Source organism: Mytilus trossulus, chromosome 10, assembly GCF_036588685.1.
Source record: "Mytilus trossulus isolate FHL-02 chromosome 10, PNRI_Mtr1.1.1.hap1, whole genome shotgun sequence".
NCBI lineage: Eukaryota > Metazoa > Mollusca > Bivalvia > Mytilida > Mytilidae > Mytilus > Mytilus trossulus.
The window spans coordinates 69,240,948-69,262,377 of NC_086382.1; the positions used below are offsets into that span (position 1 = coordinate 69,240,948).

General features: G+C 33.2%; 3 protein-coding genes across 3 annotated transcripts in view; 1 reads left to right on the forward strand and 2 right to left on the reverse strand.

Moving 5' to 3' along the window:
* The window catches only part of LOC134688114 (A disintegrin and metalloproteinase with thrombospondin motifs 3-like), a 28,389-nt gene that overhangs the window by 2,301 nt on the left and 4,658 nt on the right, over positions 1 to 21,430 (reverse strand). The window contains exons 2-13 of the mRNA XM_063548585.1: positions 19,146 to 19,181; positions 18,505 to 18,687; positions 17,580 to 17,693; positions 16,815 to 16,938; positions 16,350 to 16,576; positions 15,987 to 16,067; positions 13,938 to 14,089; positions 12,498 to 12,532; positions 11,677 to 11,791; positions 11,219 to 11,362; positions 10,402 to 10,537; positions 9,439 to 9,558 (exon numbers count right to left, since the gene is read on the reverse strand). Coding sequence (XP_063404655.1) covers positions 9,439 to 9,558; positions 10,402 to 10,537; positions 11,219 to 11,362; positions 11,677 to 11,791; positions 12,498 to 12,532; positions 13,938 to 14,089; positions 15,987 to 16,067; positions 16,350 to 16,576; positions 16,815 to 16,938; positions 17,580 to 17,693; positions 18,505 to 18,687; positions 19,146 to 19,181 — 1,467 coding nt within the window. The remainder of the gene's footprint in view (positions 1 to 9,438; positions 9,559 to 10,401; positions 10,538 to 11,218; positions 11,363 to 11,676; positions 11,792 to 12,497; positions 12,533 to 13,937; positions 14,090 to 15,986; positions 16,068 to 16,349; positions 16,577 to 16,814; positions 16,939 to 17,579; positions 17,694 to 18,504; positions 18,688 to 19,145; positions 19,182 to 21,430) is intronic.
* On the forward strand, positions 939 to 5,414 carry LOC134686553 (putative nuclease HARBI1). The gene is made up of 3 exons (XM_063546223.1): positions 939 to 1,681; positions 2,703 to 2,992; positions 5,204 to 5,414. Exons 1-3 carry the CDS (start codon positions 1,141 to 1,143, stop codon positions 5,396 to 5,398), a joined length of 1,026 nt encoding a protein of 341 aa, XP_063402293.1. The 5' UTR covers positions 939 to 1,140; the 3' UTR covers positions 5,399 to 5,414.
* LOC134686554 (myb/SANT-like DNA-binding domain-containing protein 4) lies at positions 5,883 to 8,142 on the reverse strand. The gene is made up of 3 exons (XM_063546225.1): positions 7,719 to 8,142; positions 6,612 to 6,810; positions 5,883 to 6,161 (listed from the first exon to the last, which is right to left on the reverse strand). The coding sequence occupies exons 1-3, from the start codon at positions 8,140 to 8,142 to the stop codon at positions 5,945 to 5,947; spliced, it is 840 nt and encodes a 279-aa protein (XP_063402295.1). The 3' UTR covers positions 5,883 to 5,944.

Genomic DNA, 21,430 nt, shown 5'->3' on the forward strand with positions numbered 1-21,430 from the left:
TTACTCTTAGACCGCGAGTCCCCAATCCCTTTTTTAAATCTCTGGCTAGGCCACTAAACTACTGTGGCCTATAAAAGTTGGAAAAGTTGAAATTGATGGTATACACGTTCATATTAGATTTTTCAAGCTACAAATTTTTACATTTATACGGTATATTACTATTGAAGTTGGTCGAAGAAGTTGTGTTAAGCAAAACATATCAATAAGGGATCTACCATTTGATATTTAAAAGGCGGGATGAAATTTGGAAAAGGGTAGGACAGGAGATTTGAGTGAAAAAAGGCCGGATGAACATCTTGGCCAAAAAAAAAGGCAGGATGACAATTTATGCCAAAACAAATCAGGATTGAAAAAGCAGGACCGAAGAGAGTTAAAAAAACACGGATAAAGAGTTCAACATAAAAAATGCAGGAAAAAATTATTCATCCTAGCCCATCCCCCATATAAAAATCAAATAGTAGCTCTCTTTATTGACGGTTCATTGTTGTTAATGTTTTTTATTCAACAGATATGATTTCACTTCTTAATGCTTTATTTTTTCAACCTCTCCCTTAAAAATCATAAATCTGTTGATAAAAGAAACTATAAAGTCTGAATTCCCCAAAAATACAAGATCCTCGAAAGATACTATTGTCCCTATAAAGTGTAGGGAAAAATGATTTTTTTTTTTAATTTTAACAAACTGGTCATTAATATGAACTGTCCAATACCTTATTTATATAAAACATATGAAATCAATATAAAGTTGTTAAACCCCAATGCATTTAAATATTGAACTAGATAAATTAGAAATCTCTCGAAGTTGTTACCATTTGTGCACTTACAAATATGACTTTACCCTCCCCTCAGTGATCGTTCCTTATTATCATCACATTATCAGCTGATAACGTACATTTTTTCGCATACAAGACAGCTTTATTTGTTCATACTTATCAGGGGTCTGTTGTTCAACTTGTCGTTAAATTAAACGAGTCGTTAAATTTTACTAATCACTGCGTTAAATTTAATCAGTCCATTATCATGTTGTTCAACTTGTCGTTAAATTTAACGAGTCGTTTAAAAATGTCAAAGTGTCGTTATATTTAATCGACCTCATTGAGGGTGATTAAATTTTAATCAGTTGATTAACCTCAAACTAAGATGGCTGTCAATGTTTTGTTTCAACCACCTGTTGTAAGAAGAGAGCGACATTTTCGCGGTTTTGACCCTCTAGAAAGGGAATTTTCTGATGAGGAGCTAAGGCAGAGATATAGATTTGGCAGGGAGACTATTGCATACCTGTCAGATTTAATGAGAGGGGATCTTGAGCGTGGGACAAACAAGGAGACAGCCCTTTCAGTGGAACAACAGATTATGATTGCCTTGAGGTTTTATGGAAGTGGATCACACTTGCAAGTAGTTGGGGACACAATGGGATTTGACAAATCAACTGTATATCGGGTGATTAACCGTGTGACGGATTCATTAGTTGCCATGAAAGATGATTTCATATCGTGGCCAGATAATCAGAGGAAGAACGTTATAAGGGCTGGGTTTTATGAAAAGGCTGGTTTTCCAAACGTGGTTGGATGCATTGATGGGACTCACATACGGATTACTGGGCCTAGCATTGATGAACCAGCATTTGTTAACCGAAAGGGGTTCCACAGCATCAACGTACAAGCCATTTGTGACCATGAAGGTAATTTAAAACACTGTATTATACCTATTTTATATTTACAACATGCTTTGTGTGCGTCCTTTTTCTTGACATCTTCAATCGTCCTTGACCATACACATGGCTGGTTTTCTGTTGAACTGGTTTTCAGCTTATTTGAAAATCGATGGAAAAAGAAAGACAACTCAATCTTGTCATACTTTCTATTGGATCCGTAGACTCATTGTTTTTTTACCAGAGACATGTCTCTAATTTTACCGTTTCACTTTTCTGTTTTTACTGTTTCACTTTTAAATATGCTGGATCGAGTGAACTGCTAAGAGTTAATGAACATAAATTTATTGATCAAAATAGTTATATAGATTTTGCCAACCCTTATCTGCTTAAATAGGTAGAATTTGTCACAGTCAGGCTTATAAGTTATAAACTTTGAATCGTCAACAAATAGTGTCCCCTTGTAATTTGAAGAAATTCTAGATCTACCTCTAAATGTTTCAGTGAGAAGACCCCCCCCCCCCCCCCCCCCAAAAAAAAAACAAAAAAAAACAAGCAACAACAACACGTTCTTGAAAAAAAAACCATACAAAACTGAAAAACGTGACAACTGAACAAAAAATAAGTGTCTAATCTGTCATCCAAAGTTCGCCCCCATTCTTTTAGGTTGGAAAAAAAGCCAGTCATTGTTCCAAATATTTTTTTTTTTAAATGTTAAGGGAGCATATATAAGTAACTGCTTCGATCCCCGATGTATTATTTATCTGACTGATTGTTTATAAAACTATACATATTTTGCTTTCATCACATTGCAAATTCAGCTAACATTTTAATGACTAGAACTATAATGGACAAACTATATGTATGCACATAAAAGAAGATGTGGTAATGATTGCTTCAATGGGACAAATCTCCACAACAGATTAAATGACACAGAAATAAACAGCTTGGGTCACCATACTTAATCACAATCACTGATTTGCTTTGCCTTGACAAATGAATTATGGAACTACTTTTTTAACTTTTGTAACTATCATATTTTTGTTTAAAGGTAGATTCACCAACATCAGTGCTAGGTGGCCAGGATCAGCACATGATTCCCACGTTTTCAGAACCTCAGCCATAGGACAACATCTTGAGAATGTATATCAAGGAATTGGACAAGGTGTATTGTTAGGAGACAGTGGCTATCCCTGCAGACAGTTTTTGCTGACACCATACAGACAACCAGCTGCTGGAAGAGGTCAAGCAAGGTTTAACAGAAGACATTGCTCAACAAGGTCGACAATAGAAAGGACATTTGGAATATGGAAGAAGCGCTTTCACATTCTAGGATCAGAGGTACAATTAATTCTTTACAAATAATCACAGTATAGTAACATGAATATTTGACATGATGTTTGCCATGTATGCCCTTATATTTTAAAAGTCATGTTTTTTTTTCTTGTGAGACTGCTGTCTACTAAATCTTTCATTAGTTCATTTTTCGATTTCTCTAAATTTCGGTTAAGGTATTAATGGTCCCCTTCTCTATCTTTTCTATATACATGTAGCTACTATACGTTTTTGGGTTTTTTTTGCTGACCACAGTATGGTTGCCTATAATTGCTTACATCGACTTCATTTTAACTTTGCAGGATACATACATTTTAGTTATAAAATTAACAATCACACCAAATCTCCGTATTTTTATCACGTAATAAAACCCGGAAAAACTGAAAAATCAGTTGTATATTAAAGGGCTGATAAAGCTGACATCAAAAACAAGTTAAATATCAAGCCAGGACAAGAACACAATGATCAACAATTCATCTGCACACAGATCAAAACCCGAAAATTATACTGATAACAGGGATTCAGTTGGAAAATTGGTGATGTTAGTTTGGTAACTTAATGTACCCCAAGGGTGAATGGGGAATAGAAATATGGTCACGTAGTCTTCTTCCGACCGGCAGTAAAATGCTTGCCGAAGTGGGGCGTCCGTTTGGCTGTGCGGGATGTATAAGTTCGCAGTCACGCCCGGTCAGAATGTGGACGTTGAATCCGATGTCTCGAGTAAAGAGAGTGCCACGCTTTGTGCACGTTAAGAACCCTTGCAACGACTCATTGAGGGCCCGTAAGTGGCCTGTTGCAAGGCACAATTTCTGTCCCTATCCAATATACCCTCATTTTCCAGTGGCAGTCCAAATTTCTCCGACCATCATCCCAAATGGCCTCTATTATGACAAGATCTACCTATTGCATTTATTGTGAACTTGTTCTCGACCTGAATATGCATGAAATTTTGCCACTGGACGTTAAGCAACCAACAACCAACCAAATTATGTAGTCATGTTTGGGTAACTGCTCAAAGACATTACTATAACTTTATTAAATGGTGAATGTAACAGTACATCATCAGTTGTTGGACTGTTTGTTCAGCTTTATGTTTGATTTGGTCCCTTTTTGTCGAGCCTGCAACTTTTGTTGCAGAAAGCTCGACATAAGGATAGTGATCCGGTGGCGGCGGCGGTGTTAGCTCACTTCTTAAAAGCTTTATATTTTAGAAGGTAGAAGACCTGGATGCTTCATACTTTGTATATAGATGACTCGTGTTACGAACTTTCCGTCAGTCACATGTCCAATGTCCTTGACCTCATTTTTATGGTTCAGTGACTACTTGAAGAAAAAAGTTAAGACTTTTTGTAATGTTAAATTCTCTCTTATTATAAGTAATTGGATAACTATATTTGGTATGTGCCTACCTTGCAAGGTCCTCATGCCTGTCAGACAGTTTTCACTTGACCTCGACCTCATTTCATGGATTAGTGAACAAGGTTAAGTTTTGGTAGTCAAGTCCATATTTCTGATACTTTAAGCAATAGGTCTAGTATATTCGGTGTATGGAAGGGCTGTAAGGTGTTCAGGTCTACCTGACAGGTGTCATCTGACCTTGACCTCCTTTTCATGGTTCAGTGGTCAAAGTTAAGTTTTTTAGTTTTGGTTTATTTTTCTAATACTTTATGCATTAGATCAACTATATTTGGTGTATGGAAATATTTTATGATCTATATGTCCGTTAAGCAGGTTTTATTTGACCTTGACCTCATTTTCACGGTCCATTGCTAAGTTTATAAAAGTGTTTGTGTTTTGGCCTGTTTTTCTTTTTTTATAAGGAATAAGTCAACTATATTTGTTGTATTGAAGAATTGTTAGCTGTATATGTCTGCCTTGCATGGTTCATTGATCAATGTTTCATTTTCATGGTTCATTGATCAATGTTTCATTTTCATGGTTCATTGATCAATGTTTCATTTTCTTGGTTTATGTTGAGTTTATGTGACAGTTGTAATAAAAGCTTTATATTTAGGTCTATCAAGATAGTATCAATGATTAGTAAAGAAGGCGAGACATTTCAGTATGTGCACTCTTGTTTAATTAAATTATAGTGTTAACGTTTTTGTAATAGATTTACTTAATCTCAGACTTATTCATGAGCAAGGTTAATTCATGCTACAAACAAATAGTATTTCTGTCACACTTTAAAATAAATGTTTTTTAATTGTATTCCAGATCCGAATGAAACCTGATAAAGCTTGCAGAATTATCATTGCTTGTGGTATTCTGCACAATATTGCCATCATGAGGAATGAACCTGAAGTTGCAGAAGAACAATTGATTGACAATCAACCTCAGATGCCACCCTATAATGGTCCACAGGACGGAAAAGGCATACGGGATCATTTTGCTACCACTTTTTTTGCCTAATAAATTGCATGTTTTTATTTTTTCATATTTTCATAAATTGTCTTTCATTAAAAAAATGAGGAAATTTGAAAATAGTAACAAATCTTTGTATGATCAGTTTGGCAATGTGTTGAGAGAGGAAGTGTGCATTTTCGCGACTTCAATACTGGTATAGTGATCTATAGTAAATGGTGAGCAGTTAGTCGCCTATGAAATAAAAAACCCAGTAGCCAGGAAACTGTTTGTCAGTACAATAATAAGAATATGTGGTATGATTGCCAATTGATTATATCAATTACCATATGAAAAAAAAATAATATTTAAATGCCCATAAAAGGCACAAGCCATGGCCGACAGTGCAAGGACTGTATAGCAAAGCAAGGTCATTTAATTTTTTTTTATCTGTGTATCACTTATTATTTTTTGAATGATGGAGGTGCAATATGTGTGTCTAAATTGTAATTACTGGTCTATTTTCTTTTACATAGGAGTGTGCACACAAAATTAAATGAATGTGTTGGCCTCATAGTAATTTCTGAAATACAAATCAACAATATAACAATGAATTTAATACATAGAGGCAAGTGCCTGAGAGAGTGTTACTGGTTCAGAATTGCCACCCACTAACTTCTGCAACAGCTCAATTTGTAGTTCCAGTTTGTTCCTCTCCAAGTCCATATGCACTTTCTGCTTCTCTTGGATTTCTAGTTTACCTTGCAGTGCACGATACTGCATGTCGTGAATATCCTGCACTGTTACCTTTTTCAAAGGTGTTCTCACTGTCCTACAAATAATAAAAACATAATGAATTCTGTAGAAGATCGATTAATTTTACATCTCTTTTTATTGATCGATTCAACGTCATAGTTCCATGAAATAGCCAGTCAGAATATGTCACATTTTCCGGCTTGAAATATGTGAATAGGTGGGGGAAACTGTCAGAAATATATGAAAAGGTAAAAAAAGAAAACTTGAAATATTGACCAAATAATCTAGCGGAAACTGTTTCCACAACACATTTTTAAAGAGTTCTTGTATACATCCCCATTGTACGGTAGATTTATTTTTTTTAAATCTAAAATTTCGGGAAAATATTCATTCTACTTATGAACTAAAAATCGTTTTTGTTGAAGGTGGCTTACGGTGACCTTCAGTTGTTAATTTCTGGTCTCTTGTAGGGAGCTGTCTCATTGGCAATTATACCACATCTTCTTTTTTTACATTTACAACTTACTTCTGCTTATCTGTCCTATCTGTTTGTTCTTGAATATGTGGTACGACTGTTTGTGTCAGGATGGGGTCATATCCTGAAAGCAGAGACGGACTTGGTGGACTGGAGGGGGGTGGACTGTCCCTTATCAGAGATGCAGCAGATTCATACAAATCCTGGCTGGCATCTTCTTCCGGTAAAGTGGCATTGATAGATGGTTGATCTGTAATAAACGAGAACAAAATTATTCGTTGATACTGTGTATTAATTCTAAAAGGGGGGGGGGCAATTGAAAAGGCATACTATATATATATATCATCATCATTCAATTAAATTCAGATACAATTACTTTTGCAAGATAAAAAATATTGCACAAGACTAAATAAGACCCTATTTCAACCCTTTTCAGATTACCAAGGGTCTCAGCTATAAACTAATATGTGTTCCTGTCTAGGTTCAGTCTGCAACAGCAAATTTATCAACTTTATTTCGGATTTATGACAACCAGTCCGTATCTGTTTTAATATTATAAATTATGACTGGTTTTCGGTCGAAATTAGCTATTGCTGTTCCCTTTAATCCATCAACAGATACCAGTTTAAAGACGACTTGGCGGGCACCTGCAGCCACTTGTGAATTAATGTTGAAAATAATACTTTAAAACTGTTATCAGTTTAAGCAAATGCAATCTTTCAATAGTATATCAAGTGGAAAACCTTCAAACCAACAAAAAACACGATGGCAATCATTTAATGATAGAAAATATTGGTTAAAATAAATTGTTATCAGTCACGTGATATCAGTTGGGAATTCCCCTACTTGTTGTGACGGCGGAGCAGACGAAACTTTTACCAAAATTTAATAATGGAAACTATGTATCCCGGTATTAAAAAGGATACAAATATTTGTGTCAATTTCATTGAAAATTAACAAAAACAATAAAAAGAACCTTCAAAACAAAATTTTGCCAAAAATGTTTGTTTTTATATGATAAATAAAAACATGTTTAGTGAAACTGATCAAGTTACTGTTTACAAAGTTCAATAAGAAGGGTAGAGCCTTGAGAAGTTCTAATTAAGGAGAAAACACATTTGGGGATTTATTTCAAAGTGTTAAAAAATATTTACTTACTTGTCTGGAATGATTCAGTTTCAAGTCCACCCTGAATCCCCCTGAAGCTGGTGGTGTCCTTCATAAGATGGATAACTTTCTCGACTGCTGAGCTTGGTTGTTTTGGAGCTGGTCCTCCCCCAGTTTTGAACAACTCACTCCTGTGAGTTGTGTACACAGCCTTGGCCACTCTTGTGGTATTCCTCCACTTGTTCCTAACTTCTGTGGCTGTACGGATGGCAACTCCAAGAGAATTGACTCTGATGGCTATATCATCCCATACCTTTTTTTTCAATTGGTTAGTCACTGTATTTGTAAGTTTTCCATTGATTATACTGGAGTGTTTCTCGACTAGTTGTTGTATCAGGTCTTCCTCTGCCACAGTGAAGTTGGTCTTTTTCAGTCTTTTTAGTTTGCTTGGGTTTGGTTCAGTAGATTCAGCCATTGTTTTACAGACAGGATGCTCCAGAACAATGCATGATGGGTAGGTTTTATTTAATCACTTGATTAATCAGTTGATTAAATTTTAACGCATTGATTAATCAGTTGATTAAATTTTAATTCATTGATTATTTAATCGACACGTTAAATTTTGTTGAACAACAGAAAATAAACGACTCGTTATGTAACGACTGGTTAAAAGATTTAATGACTCGTTAAATTTAATCAATCGTTAAAATAACGACAAGTTGAACAACAGACCCCAGATATTGCTTCGTGGGAGCAGACAGTTACGATCCTCTTAAGTACAAGTTACGATCATCGTTGATAAAAATAAATAAAAGTTACGATCATCATCGTGATTTTTTGAATCGCGATTTTCATTCTTCTTCTTGCTTTACAATTCTGTCCGAAAAAAATATTTCAATGGCAATGCTTATAAAGATGTTTCTTGAAATAATACAAATCTGAAAATAAGCTGTTAAAGTAGAGGAGTAAGCCTTCTAAAAAAAACCTTTATTTCAGTCCGCCATATTGGGATGATCGTAACTGCAGTTACGATCATCACGTTGACGCCAGTGATATGTATTCTGTCTCTTTTTAAACAGACAAACACTGTAATTAAATCTTAAATACTTTGTTTTGTTGGTAAAACTATTGATTTTGTAATTAGTAACATTTACAAAACATTGAATTTTACGAAAAACTAAGGATTTTCTTATCCCAGGCATAGATTACCTTAGCCGTATTTGACACAACTTTTTGGAATTTTGGATCCTCAATGCTCTTCATCTTTGTACTTGTTTGGCTTTATAAATATTTTGATATGAGCGTCACTGATGAGTCTTATGTAGACGAAACGCGCGTCTGGCGTACTAAATTATAATCCTGGTAACTTTGATAACTAATTAAAGCCAAATTAATAATATTTGTGGTATACACATGTATAAACATATGCATATTCTGTAGATAACAGTATGTTGACGTTACACAAGGTGGTGTTTTTCTCTGACAACACATCCATGATACTTTTGGTATAGACCATTACTGCAGACCCAATGTGAAGTAACAAACAAGAAAGTACATATGTAATACATAATTTAAACAAAATAGATCCAACGCATTTTGCCAATTAGTGATCAATTTGGGTAGTTTGGAAATCAAATGACTTGGATCACTGTAGAACCCTTCTTGAAATTTTCTTTCGAATAAAACAAAACATGGAAAGTGTTGAATTGCCGAAATAATTATCGAAATAATTATCCCACACCGATTATTTACCTATGTCTTTTATACAAACCTTTTTATGTCCACATGAGGTACCAGGCGCTGCAGATGATTTCGTGGAACACACATTTGTCAAGTGTGGATCCCAACAATACATCTTATAACATATATCTTCTAGTTTAGTCCCAATACTCTAAAAAAACGAAACGAATCTGCTTTAATCATCTTATAACACGTATCTTTAAATATAGAACATATTTATTTTTCGAAACAAGGAACAACTGCATAAAATCATCCTAGGATAACACGTATCTTCATTTAAAGTACCGATAATCTAAAACAAGTGAAAGAACAATGTCAAAATATCTCCTATAAATAGATATGTTCAGGTCTGAAAACGTTAAACAACTCTGCTCAAGTTTTATTACAGTAGTTCATATAGGGATAATAACACTACTGTTGATAACCTACAAGTCTTAACCAAATTGGCATTTTTCATCAAAAGAGTGCAGGATTTATTATTTTTGTCTGAAATAAAGAAATACTTGGCTTAAATAAAGGTTTTTCACAACTTTTCCTTGCATATAAGAAAATACCAATCACAGGAAGTTAACAAAGCGATTGTGTTCGCCCTTTTATACGCTTTACAATGCTCCAAATCAAGGTAAGCACCCCTGCACAAATCTTTTAATGTTACATGAGCACGTTGCGTAAAATGAACTGAATCCTTTTCGCATGGTTTAATCAAGTGTAACATATACTGCACTCATTAGAATTTGCTGTATGTTTATTTTGTTTGTTTAGAGTCAGAAAATATCTGCAAGTTGTACAATAATCATATTTTGAATACTTTGAATATTTCTAAAAGATTACAACGGAAATATTTCGAACGAAGTCTTGAGTTAATGGCTAGATCAACATTGGCGATACCATTTGAGAATTAACTTGACCTGTATTAACGTTCATAAAAAGGTGACTCTCTAATAACGTTAACGATAGCCAGATTCATAAGTAGTTCAGCTAATATAATAATTACCAAGCAGAATGATGTACCATATATTTGTCGACATTGTTCCGTCACATTGTATATTTGCCCAGGTAATTCTGTTGATAGTGACTGGTATCGATGGTTGATGTGAGGTGTATCAAATACGCAGGATGCGTTTGGTTTTCTATAAGAGATACCATCAAAACAATACATTTTGAAGAAAGTAATTACATAAAAGAGGGACGAGAGATACTAGAAGGACAGTCAAAGTGAAACTCATAAATCGAAAATAAACTGATAACGCCATGGCTTAAAATGAAAAAGACAAACAGACAACCAATAGTATACATGACACAGTTAAAAAAAACTAAAGAATAAGTAACACGAACCCCTTACAGTTTATAACAGTTTATTGAAAATGAAACATGTCAAATCTAGGAAGATCTTTTCGTAATGTGTTCGTCCGTTCGTCCTTTTAATGTTTTAGTTAAAGTAGTATACTGTAAAATAACAAAAATATTAAACTTAGAGGAAAATCAAAATCGGAAAGTCCATAATCACATGGCAAAGTCAAATAACAAAACGCATCAAAAACGAATTGACAAGAACTGTCATATTCCTGACTTGGTACAGGCATTTTCAAATGTAGAAAATGGTGGATTAAACCTTGTTATATAGCGCTAACCCTCTCACTTTAATGACAGCCTTATCAATGATATTATAATCAAATCAGTAATATCATTTCATCTTATATCTAAAATGTAAAACATGGTAAAATGCGGGATTTGACTTCGATGTGGTGATCAACTGAACAGTATAGGACGAGGATGTATGGTATCATATGAATATGCATTATAAAACTTACAGTAAGTTTTCCTTTATAGAATTGACAGTACACTGAGAGAAATAAAACGCGGTTTTCGCAAGTGGATTAAATGATGCCATCAGGAAACCATTCGAAGGATCACATTTCTTTCCACGAAAGTATCCATCATGGTCAGATCCTAATCTGAAAAATATAAACGTGTCATTTTATTGACATAGTTATTTAAAACTGTACATGTATAGTTGAAATTCTTAAACATTGACTCTATGGATAAAAGAACAATGACAAAAACGATAAAACAATGTGGAGTGTGTACCCAGATTATACACATATATCACTTTTAAAATAAGTTTGAACGGAAAATCCTAATTACATTTAATTGAAGTTTATAGGTATAATATAATGTACCATGTATTCTCTTCTGTTTACATATAAAGATTAAGCTTTCCATAGACAGAAGATAATTTTTATTTGATCAAAACATTGTATCAACGTACATGTGAGCCACTTCATGTACAAATGTTCCTATACAGCTATACCCGCCTTGATCCTCGATAATAGATGAGGATTTCCCATCTGATATAGAGCAAATGTCATCAGTAAAGGATACACCTAAAATAAATGCAGATATTATTATACATGTAAATATGTGTAATGTTTGCTCGTTTAAAGTTCACGTTAGATGTCAGTTAATTTTTTTTTATGGTTTTCAATATCGATATGTCAACCAATTACTGTTGAATAAGTTTAATATCAACGTGCTTGAAATTAACTGTAAAATCGCATCCTTAAGCAATATCAAATTTATCCTGTATTTTTGAAAATAGAATTTGTTAATGAACACTGAATTGGATGCACAGAATGGGTAGGAAATGCATTTTAGTTGAATACTCCAATACTGTAAACCAACTTATTTTCGCGGATACTTTATTTCGCGTTTTACCCTTTCTTGACCACTTCGCGGTTATTTAATTTCGCGATTTTCTGATTTACTTGATGAAGTTGAATAAGGAAAGATCCAAGGTTTTCATATTCGCGACGATTTATATTCGCGTTATTGTTCTACTCGCGAAGGTCGCGAAAATAAGTTGGTTTACAGTATATTAAAGCTTTTCATAAAAGTGTGTCATGTTATAATTCGTTGGTTTGACTGTCCCTTTGGTATCTTTTGCCTCTCGTCGATTGACAAAAAGGTACAAAAGAGGGGCGAGTAATTTTTGATTCGACAGATTGTTCATACATCATTAATCATGCACAGAGTAGAACACCGGGGATACATAATTAAAGAAAGACAACTGTTAAGACACACAAAACCTACCAACTGGTGTTCCATGTGGGTCGGTCAGGTCATCTCTATAAAGAAAAGAGAACAAAGATCGAGGATGTACTAGTATGAAAATAACACTTTACAGAGAAGTGCGTCCGAATGATTTTGACTGCATTACCTTAATCAGAAACTCTAAACCCAAAATTTAAAAGCTATCATACAGAAGTAACAAGAAGCTTAACTTTGGCTGAAGGAATCAAAAACAAAGTTCGTTTCTTATCGATAAATTGAAGTGTAAACTTACTTACTAAATTTGTTACTTACGTAGCAAAGACACGCATGTTTTTTTAATAACAGCATGGCTTTATATAAAAGTCAAAGACGAGCATCAAAGTTATTATTTCAATCTAATACCTATCAAACCATGAATGTAAAATGAGGACCTGGCCTCTTTTTATTTAAGGCAAAACAAAAATCAAAATGAAATAAATACTTTCATGATAAATGTTTTGGAATATTTTCTCGAAAACGTAAAATACACACTCGCAAATGATGGGAAACTTGACCAACAGGAAGGAAACAAAATTTTAAGATTGATAGCTTTTCACAATGTCAAATAAGCAATGCTGTTTCCAATATTTTATATTTACCAATATTTTTTAATGCACACATGTCAAAACGTGGAATTTCTTATTTTCCTTTATTAGTTTAGTATGATTTTTATTTTTTTGTGTGTTAAATTCGGAATTTAGTATGACGTCCATTATCACTGAACAAAAATCAAAATGAAATAAATACTTTCATGATAAATATTTTGGAATATTTTCTCGAAAACGTAAAATTGAGATCTCACAAACATGTTTAACCCCACCGCATTTTTGCGCCTGTCCCAAGTCAGGAGCCTCTGGCCTTTGTTAGTCTTGTATTATTTAAATTTTAGTTTCTTGTGTACAATTTGGAAATTAGTATGGCGTTCATTATCACTGAACTAGTATATATTTGTTTAGGGGCCAGCTGAAGGACGCCTCCGGGTGCGGGAATTTCTCGCTACAATGAAGACCTGTTGGTGACCTTCTGCTGTTGTGTTTTTTTATTTTGGTCGGGTTGTCTCTTTGACACATTCTCCATTTCCATTCTCAATTTTATTGTATACATATTTTCAAGGGGCCAACTGAAGGACGCCTCCGGGTGCGGGAGTTTCTTGCTACATTGAAGACCCATAAGTGGCCTTCGGCTTATGTTTGCTCTATGGTCGGGTTGTTGCTTCTTTGACACATTCCCCATTTCCTTCCCAATTTTTGTTTGCACCTGATGCACATTTCGACAGTGCTGTTAGAGGCCAACATATTTGAAAATTCGGAGCTTATTAAAAGGATGAAGAGCTATAAACTTTAAAGGACATAAAAGTATTGCAAAGCCGAACAAGACATAAGCGCTTTGCACGAGGAAGATACAAATCGGAAGCAAATATCATCCAGCACCTTAAATTACCTGGTAAAAGCTACTGCATAATCGTAATGAAAGGATAACATAGAGTTAGTGTAAGCATCTTTGAGCGTTTCTGCAAATTTATCGAGTGCTTTGTGATTGTCGACACTATTGTTATGTTGTAAATCAGATGTAAATCTACTGCAATCAGGAATCTGTAAATGTAATTGACATTATAAGATAATTGTGTGTTTTTAATATTCCTGATCTTAGAAGGATCTGGCTATTGTAAGAGTTTTTTTAGTTAAAGAAATGGAAACTCTCTAATGTTTAGGTTTCTGTACACCGTTAATTGCAAACGTTTTCGTTTTCTTGTCTTTCATGTTTGCTTATATGCTTTGTTTATTTGCTTTTTGTGTTTCTTTTTGACATATGACACGGCTCTGTACTTATACTTTCCGTCATTTTGTTATTGTCCTATGATAAATTTTAGTATTCTTATCTTTTCTTTTGCCTATGTGCTTTTTCTGTATTCCTTTAGTGTTTCCGTGTTACATTTTTGTTTGGGTTTATAGTGATTAAGATTATAATACAATGTTGACTACTGTACCAAAATTTTGACATTTTTATCTCTATATGTCTGTTTGTTCTGTTCTCACATAGTTGTCAATATAATGGATTTAAATTCGACTACCATACAAGTGATCAGTTTAGTTTGCTATAAAACCAAGTTTAATCTATCATTTTATACATCAGCATTTGTCTGTACCAAGTCAGCAATATTACAGTTGCCATCAGTTCGTTTGATGTTTTGCAGCTATGATTTTGACATTTGATTACAAACATTTCGTTTTGAATATTTCGGTAGTTTTTATTTTTGACAATTAGCGTTCCTGATGAAGATAAACCTCGAAAAGTGATTTAGAGGCATGCCATTCTATTACGTGTTGTTTTAATTTTTTGACAGTACTTGGTCGATTCAGTTGCTGATGGAGTATTAGTCTTTGAATGTATATTCAGCTTATTATATTGGCATGACTAATAACAAGCATTCTAAACTTTACTTAATCATAAATTCAGAAAACTAAGAATGAAACTATGGCAATGTTGACCTTAAACGAATTTGCGTTATCATAGGTTCCTTTTGTTTATAAAGCTTTTCAATTGTGCTTTGCCTTATACACCTAATATTTCAAGTATTCGGCTTTTGTTTTCCTGGTGAAGGTTAATATATAACAAAGACGCTTCGGAAGCAAGACTATCTAAGGTAGTGTCTCAAGATTTTAGCCATCACTTCAAATCGATATGTTTCACCTGTTTAACCTCAGAAATTGATTATCTTACCTGTATTTGACAAAACTTTTAGGAATTATGGTCATCAATGCTTTCAAACTTTGTACTTTTTTGGCCTTTTTAACTATTTTGGATTCGAGCGTCACTGGTGAGTCTTTTGTAAACGAATTGCGCGTCTGGCGTAAATGCACATTTTAATTCTGGTATCTATGGTGAGTTAATTTATATATCTTGAAAGATATCGAAAAAAATCAGTCAACATTACAATCAGTCAAAACCACTTTTTCAAGAGTTCCAAATAGAAAAGTTGAAATGATCTCTTCGAAAATTTTACGGACGCCATCACGAGTTGGTTGACCGTTATGGAATAACCGTTTCACAATGATATCAGGTATGTTCCTTACGTCGTAAATACAATTCCCGTCCCTTTCATAAATATGACCTACCGAATTAGACTATTTACCGGATTTGATATCTCATAAGCAACAAGACGGGTGTCACATGTGGAGAAGAATTTACTTACCCTTCCGGATCTAAGATCACCCCTAGTTTTTTGGTGGGGTTCATGTTGATTATTCTTTAGTTTTCTATGTTGTGTTGTGTGTACTATTGATTGTCTGTTTGTCCTTTTTCATTTTTAGCCATGGCGTTGTCAGTTTATTTTCTATTTATGAGTTTGACTGTCCCTCTGGTATCATTTGTCCCTCTTTTACCTTTGATCAACGCTATTGATAACTTGATTGAGGAAAAGTGTTCCATATAGGCAATTGTTGGTTATTGAACGCAAATGTGTAATCTTCAATCGAAAGATATAATCACCTTGCATATTACAGCACCTGTTAAATACAGAGAGACATTCAAAGACTTGTCCACGATTGCATGCTGGTAAAGTACATTTGCCTACAATGTACTATTAGTTAAAAAATAAAATTCATGAACATGACAGCTTAATACGTTTATACATTTGTTCAATAAAATAATTATATAACATATTTGAAGGGACACTTTATATTCGTTTACAAATGTACAAATATTCTTCAGACACATCATATGTGTTATTCACGATTTATTAAAGAATATATTGTTTTAACCATTGTAGTTGTACAAACTTGTAGAGCAAAAATTATTCCTGTTAAATTGTATGATACAATTGTATGTATATTCAATATCACCATGACTTACAGCATGAACCACTGTTGCTATGTATTTTGTAATATCCAACTCCACATCTTTCTGTTTGAGTTGTTTTTGGAAAGATTCTGTGAATGACATATCTGTCCAGGCTAGAATCTCCACTTTCGCATCAACATTTCCAGGTATTGGTAATACTGAATCCGGATGACTTGCGATCCCATCTAAAAGAAATCTTTTCGTTGTGTTTTTGCATTTAGTCTTCAAATTGAGGCCATCTGCAAAAACATCATAAGTCATATACAATTAAAAACATATATTATTTTTATATACATGTATTTCGTATATTTTGTAGATAACCAAAATCTTATTGTAGGTGATTGATTGACATATGTGTGTGCAAGGCCTTTGATTGAACACATTAATTGCAAATGAAATGATATACATGTAAATCATGGGGATTTTTTTCTTCAAAAAGTGTCTGTTTGAGAAATGTTTTAAGTTGACAATACTCACATTCATCTGAATGATACCGGCGTCGATGTACCAAATGTCGTATTCCAGACAGAGACGAACAATTAACGTTGTGTTCATCGGGTTCAATCGTCAGATAATGGCCATCTTCATAGACAATACCATTCTGAAACATAGAAATATGTTGTTGCAATTATTAGTGAAAAGTGTAATCATCGCTCATATACGTATACAATCTAGCAAACATTTCAGCTTTTCGAGCTAAACTAATGTGTTGCCTTTTACATTATTATAATAATCGTTACAGAAAAAATAATAATTTGGATAGAAATAGCAAACTAAACCCTCATAATACGAAGAGGAAATTTGGACAACATGGCAACAAAAAAAATACGACAATCAGACAGTCTGCTCACAAACAACATAGCCAACTACATACTTAGCAACACGAACTTCAACAAAACCTTAGTGATTCAAGCTGCCTATGATTTCAGATCCACATTTAGCATTAATATTGATTTATTAAATGTATTGCCAACACAAATTCGTTGAAAGGAGGAAGGAATTATATCATTAATGCAACATGATTTTCATAACCAAACCATGAAGTTTTTTGAAAATACTATCGACGAAATGTTCTCAATTTCGCCAGTACAAAGCCAGGATTCAATACTTCCTTTGAGCATATATCCTCTTTAATTAAAGACATTTTTGGTTATCATGATTATAATATGGGGAAAACTTAATTCAAATGTAATTGATAATCATTACTTTATAAAATAGGGTATATGTTTATGACGTACTTACGAGTGCAAAACAGTTGTTTGAATTCTGCAACATGTTTAGAATAAAGACACCAAGTCCTTCAGTCTCTCTGTAAAATTCAATGCCATGCTGAAAAAAATACATATTAACAATAAACTGTGAACGTTTGAATTGATTAACATTTGTCATTTCAAGGCCATTTATATTGTTAAAAGCCACACGGTGGCCTATAGTTGTAACTTCTACGATAATACGTCTAGTAGGCAATCATATTTTATTTTATTAGTTTATATTCATATTAGACCATGACTTGATTTTACGAACAGAATACACATCACTGCTAAATAGTCAAAAAAAAAAACGGCATTTTTTTGGCATTGATAAATCCGTGTGAAAAGCAGCGTAGACTTAGTTTGTGCTGTTCTTGTGTACTGTCGTATAGTCGTAAAAGGTGTCTGTCGTTATTCTGTGGTTTACATGTTGTTTTATAATATTAAATTTTTTATTGATTCTAGTCATAAAACCAGAATAAACTTTTACTCTTTAATAGATTAATGACTAGTTAGTTACTGTATTCTACTGTGGCCCTTTATTTCCAAATGCAGCACCAAAATCACAACCGTTGTGAAGTGAGGCATTTTTGTATTTTTTTTTGTCTTTTAACTTGATATATTATATTTTTTGTATTTCTTGTCGTTGAATCACTATATTGTTTTTCTAATTGACTAATATTGTTTTTTGTGTTGTTCCTATATTTTTTGTTTATTATTAATTAACATCAACTAACATTGAACAGTTTTCCCAGCTACCACTGTCAATTCAAAAGGAGAATTAATATAAATTTATGGATTTTTTGGAAGTGCGACCTCTGTTAATAACAATTTATGTATTTTACTTTTGAAAATTGACAGTAAAAGCATTTGAAAAAAAACCTCAAACGTTGGGTTTTAATAGAATATGTCCATACCTCTTGCAAACTAATATATTGGGTTTTTGTGCTTTCTTTATCTATAGTAATAACTGGCAGCTCATCGGGTAGAATTGGAGGTGATGATTTTAATACATGGTATTCTCGGAGTTTTCCAAATGCAGTAAATTCAACATGTACATTTCTGCCGTCGTCAGAGTGGATGCTTATCAGCGTTAATATCTGTCAATAACATATCAAAAGATCAAAATTTATCATAGGCATTTTTGATTCAGGTCCCTAAAATACAATCATAAAGTACTCAAAACTCGGCAATTTGTGGTTGAGGCATCAAGTTGCTATTAAGCTAAACTTCTCAATTTATAATATTTGATAGTTCGTACTGCAAAGAATGTATAAAACAAGAAAATCCAAACTATTTTATTATGACCTTGTTGATTATTATTATTTGTATTTTTATATTATAGAAGCATGAGAGTAAGCTGATGGTTGCTTTTTTGTTTTAAATATTGTGTGATTCACCAATATTGTAAGTACTCGACAATAATAAATAAGCGTATTTCAAACTGTAAATATCTCTTTCTTGACTCGACATGACTGATGTGCTTCACAACATAAAATAAATTGCGTTATTTGATTAACCAGCTGTATAAAAAGCATTTCATTTTACCTGTACGTACATTTTCGTGTAGCTGGAGGCTGTGTATGAAAAATATCTGAAAAACAAAAATTAAGTCATGATATGATACTTTTAATTCGGCATTGGAAGAACTCAAATATTCATGTTGACTTTCAGAATTTCCAAACTAAAGAGAACCAGAAAAAACACTGATTGATTTGAAAGAGGAAAACAGTTTGATTAAAATTCAATTCGACATTGTTCAGAGACCAAAAAAAAAAGAATAACTGCAAAAGCAGAAACCTGTTAACCTACAATAATAGCTAATATGAAATAATATGTCATATAAAGAACTAAATTGCAGTCAAGATATGAAACAAAGACGATCCAAAATGTTAGTCTGTCTTTTATTTAAATATACATGCAAACGTAATTAGAAATACTTCAATATATTACTTGATTGACATAATGCATGATTCGCCTGATGGCAAACTAAATTATAATTTTGATACGTTTTATAACTATTTAAACCACTGGGTCGATGCCACTGTTGGTGGACGTTTGTCCCCGATGGTATCACTACCCCAGTTATCAACATTTCGGTGTTGACATAAATATCAATAATGTGGTCATTTTTATAAATTTCATGTTTACAAAACTTTCGGAAAACTAAGGATTTTCTTATTTCAGGAATAGATTACCTTAACCGTATTTGGCACAACTTTTTGGAATTTTGGATCCTCAATGCTTTTCAACTTTGTACTTGTTTGGCTTTACAAATATTTCGATATGAGCGTCACTGATGAGTCTTATGTAGAGGAAACGCGCTTCTTTCGTACTAAACTATAATCCTGGTACCTTTGATAACCTATGTTATATCTATATATGCAGCTAAAATCCTTATTTTGATATCTAATATACCATTTCTAGTTTAAGCTGAATTAATTAATCAATTATACATCAATATTGTACTAGTCAAATATACAGTTGAATGCTAACTTTTAGTAGTAGGATTCTGAATCTTAGTTTATTCCAATCTAAACAGTAACACAAATTATAATACCAGTACTAGGTTTTTGTTTAAAGAAGACACAGTGAGAAATATTTCCAAGGATCATATAAAAAGACATGCATCAGTCAAAAAAGTATTAAGGAACATAATTAATTGACTTTTTTTAAATGTAACCATCATATTCAGAATTTTGCCATTTCCGATGATATTTTAATAGATCACAATACAAATCAAATTTCTGAGTCAAACATGTACTGGTTTCATTCCAAAACTTAAAAGGTATATATTTTTCTGCACCAGATGAGTATTTGACAATACATGTATCTTCAGTGATGCTCGAGGCCCAAACGCCCGAAATAAAACGTAAATTCAATAAAGGAGGAGTAAAGCCCATATAAACTGACAAAATCAAACATAATATTTTCGAAGGGTAAAATATTTCGCAGGGGTGTCTTGCCATGGCTTTATTTGGACTTGTTTATTTGCGTTTTGGCCTTGAATATTTGTCCCTAACACTTTATTAACTGTGCATTTGCATTCAGATATCGTCGATCAAATTTATTCGTTCAAAGTGTTTTTAATTTACGTTTTTTATTGAGTTAAGCCTGCCAATTGATATTTTATCGTGTGGTTTTCTATGTTGTGATGTTATGCTATTGTTTCAGAAAAGGGAGAAGGTTTGGATACATTAAAACGTTAAATCCCGCTGCAAATGTTTGCACCTGTCCTAAGTCAGAAATCTGATGTACAGTAGTTGTCGTTGTTTTTTTTTTATGTTAAAAATAGATTTATTAGTTTTAATCTTCTTTTTTTTTTTTTTTTTTTAATAAAATAATGTCTTTATTGCACTTTTCTTTGCTGTTGTAACAAATTACTCGACCTACAGCAGTTGGCCGAGTATCCCTGTGAATTAGTCACTGGATAACCAGGGAATTTATTCAGTGAATTCATATATAAGATAGTTTGTTAGTTTTACAGTTCATGGTTATTACATACATTTTACAAACTATATTGTTTCATGATTACGGAAAGTGTACAGTTTTGTCCGGTTTTGTTTCTACTGATTAAAACTTTATGATCGTTGACCTTTAACCTTATTGATGAAAACCGTTGAAGCTGGTCGATCAATTGTCCGGATTAATTTATATGTTTTATTGATACTCACGAACAACTTAAACTTTAGTTAAAAATTACATGTGGTAAGTTTCGACATTGTAGTTGGAAATTCATTTGATTAAGTGATAAAGTGTGTATAAAAGTATTTTGAGACTAAATTCTGTACATTTTCACAAAGCATGCTGTTTTGGTTTATTACCACGTGCTCACATATATTG

Coding starts and splice junctions, on each gene's coding strand:
- LOC134686553 (XM_063546223.1), top strand. CDS start 1,141: ATGGCTGTCAATGTTTTGTTTCAACCACCTGTTGTAAGAAGAGAGCGA. Junction 1,682..2,702: donor AGCCATTTGTGACCATGAAG/GTAATTTAAAAC, acceptor TTTTGTTTAAAG/GTAGATTCACCAACATCAGT. Junction 2,993..5,203: donor TTCACATTCTAGGATCAGAG/GTACAATTAATT, acceptor ATTGTATTCCAG/ATCCGAATGAAACCTGATAA.
- LOC134686554 (XM_063546225.1), bottom strand. CDS start 8,142: ATGGCTGAATCTACTGAACCAAACCCAAGCAAACTAAAAAGACTGAAA. Junction 6,811..7,718: donor AACTGAATCATTCCAGACAA/GTAAGTAAATAT, acceptor CGTTTATTACAG/ATCAACCATCTATCAATGCC. Junction 6,162..6,611: donor GATAGGACAGATAAGCAGAA/GTAAGTTGTAAA, acceptor TATTATTTGTAG/GACAGTGAGAACACCTTTGA.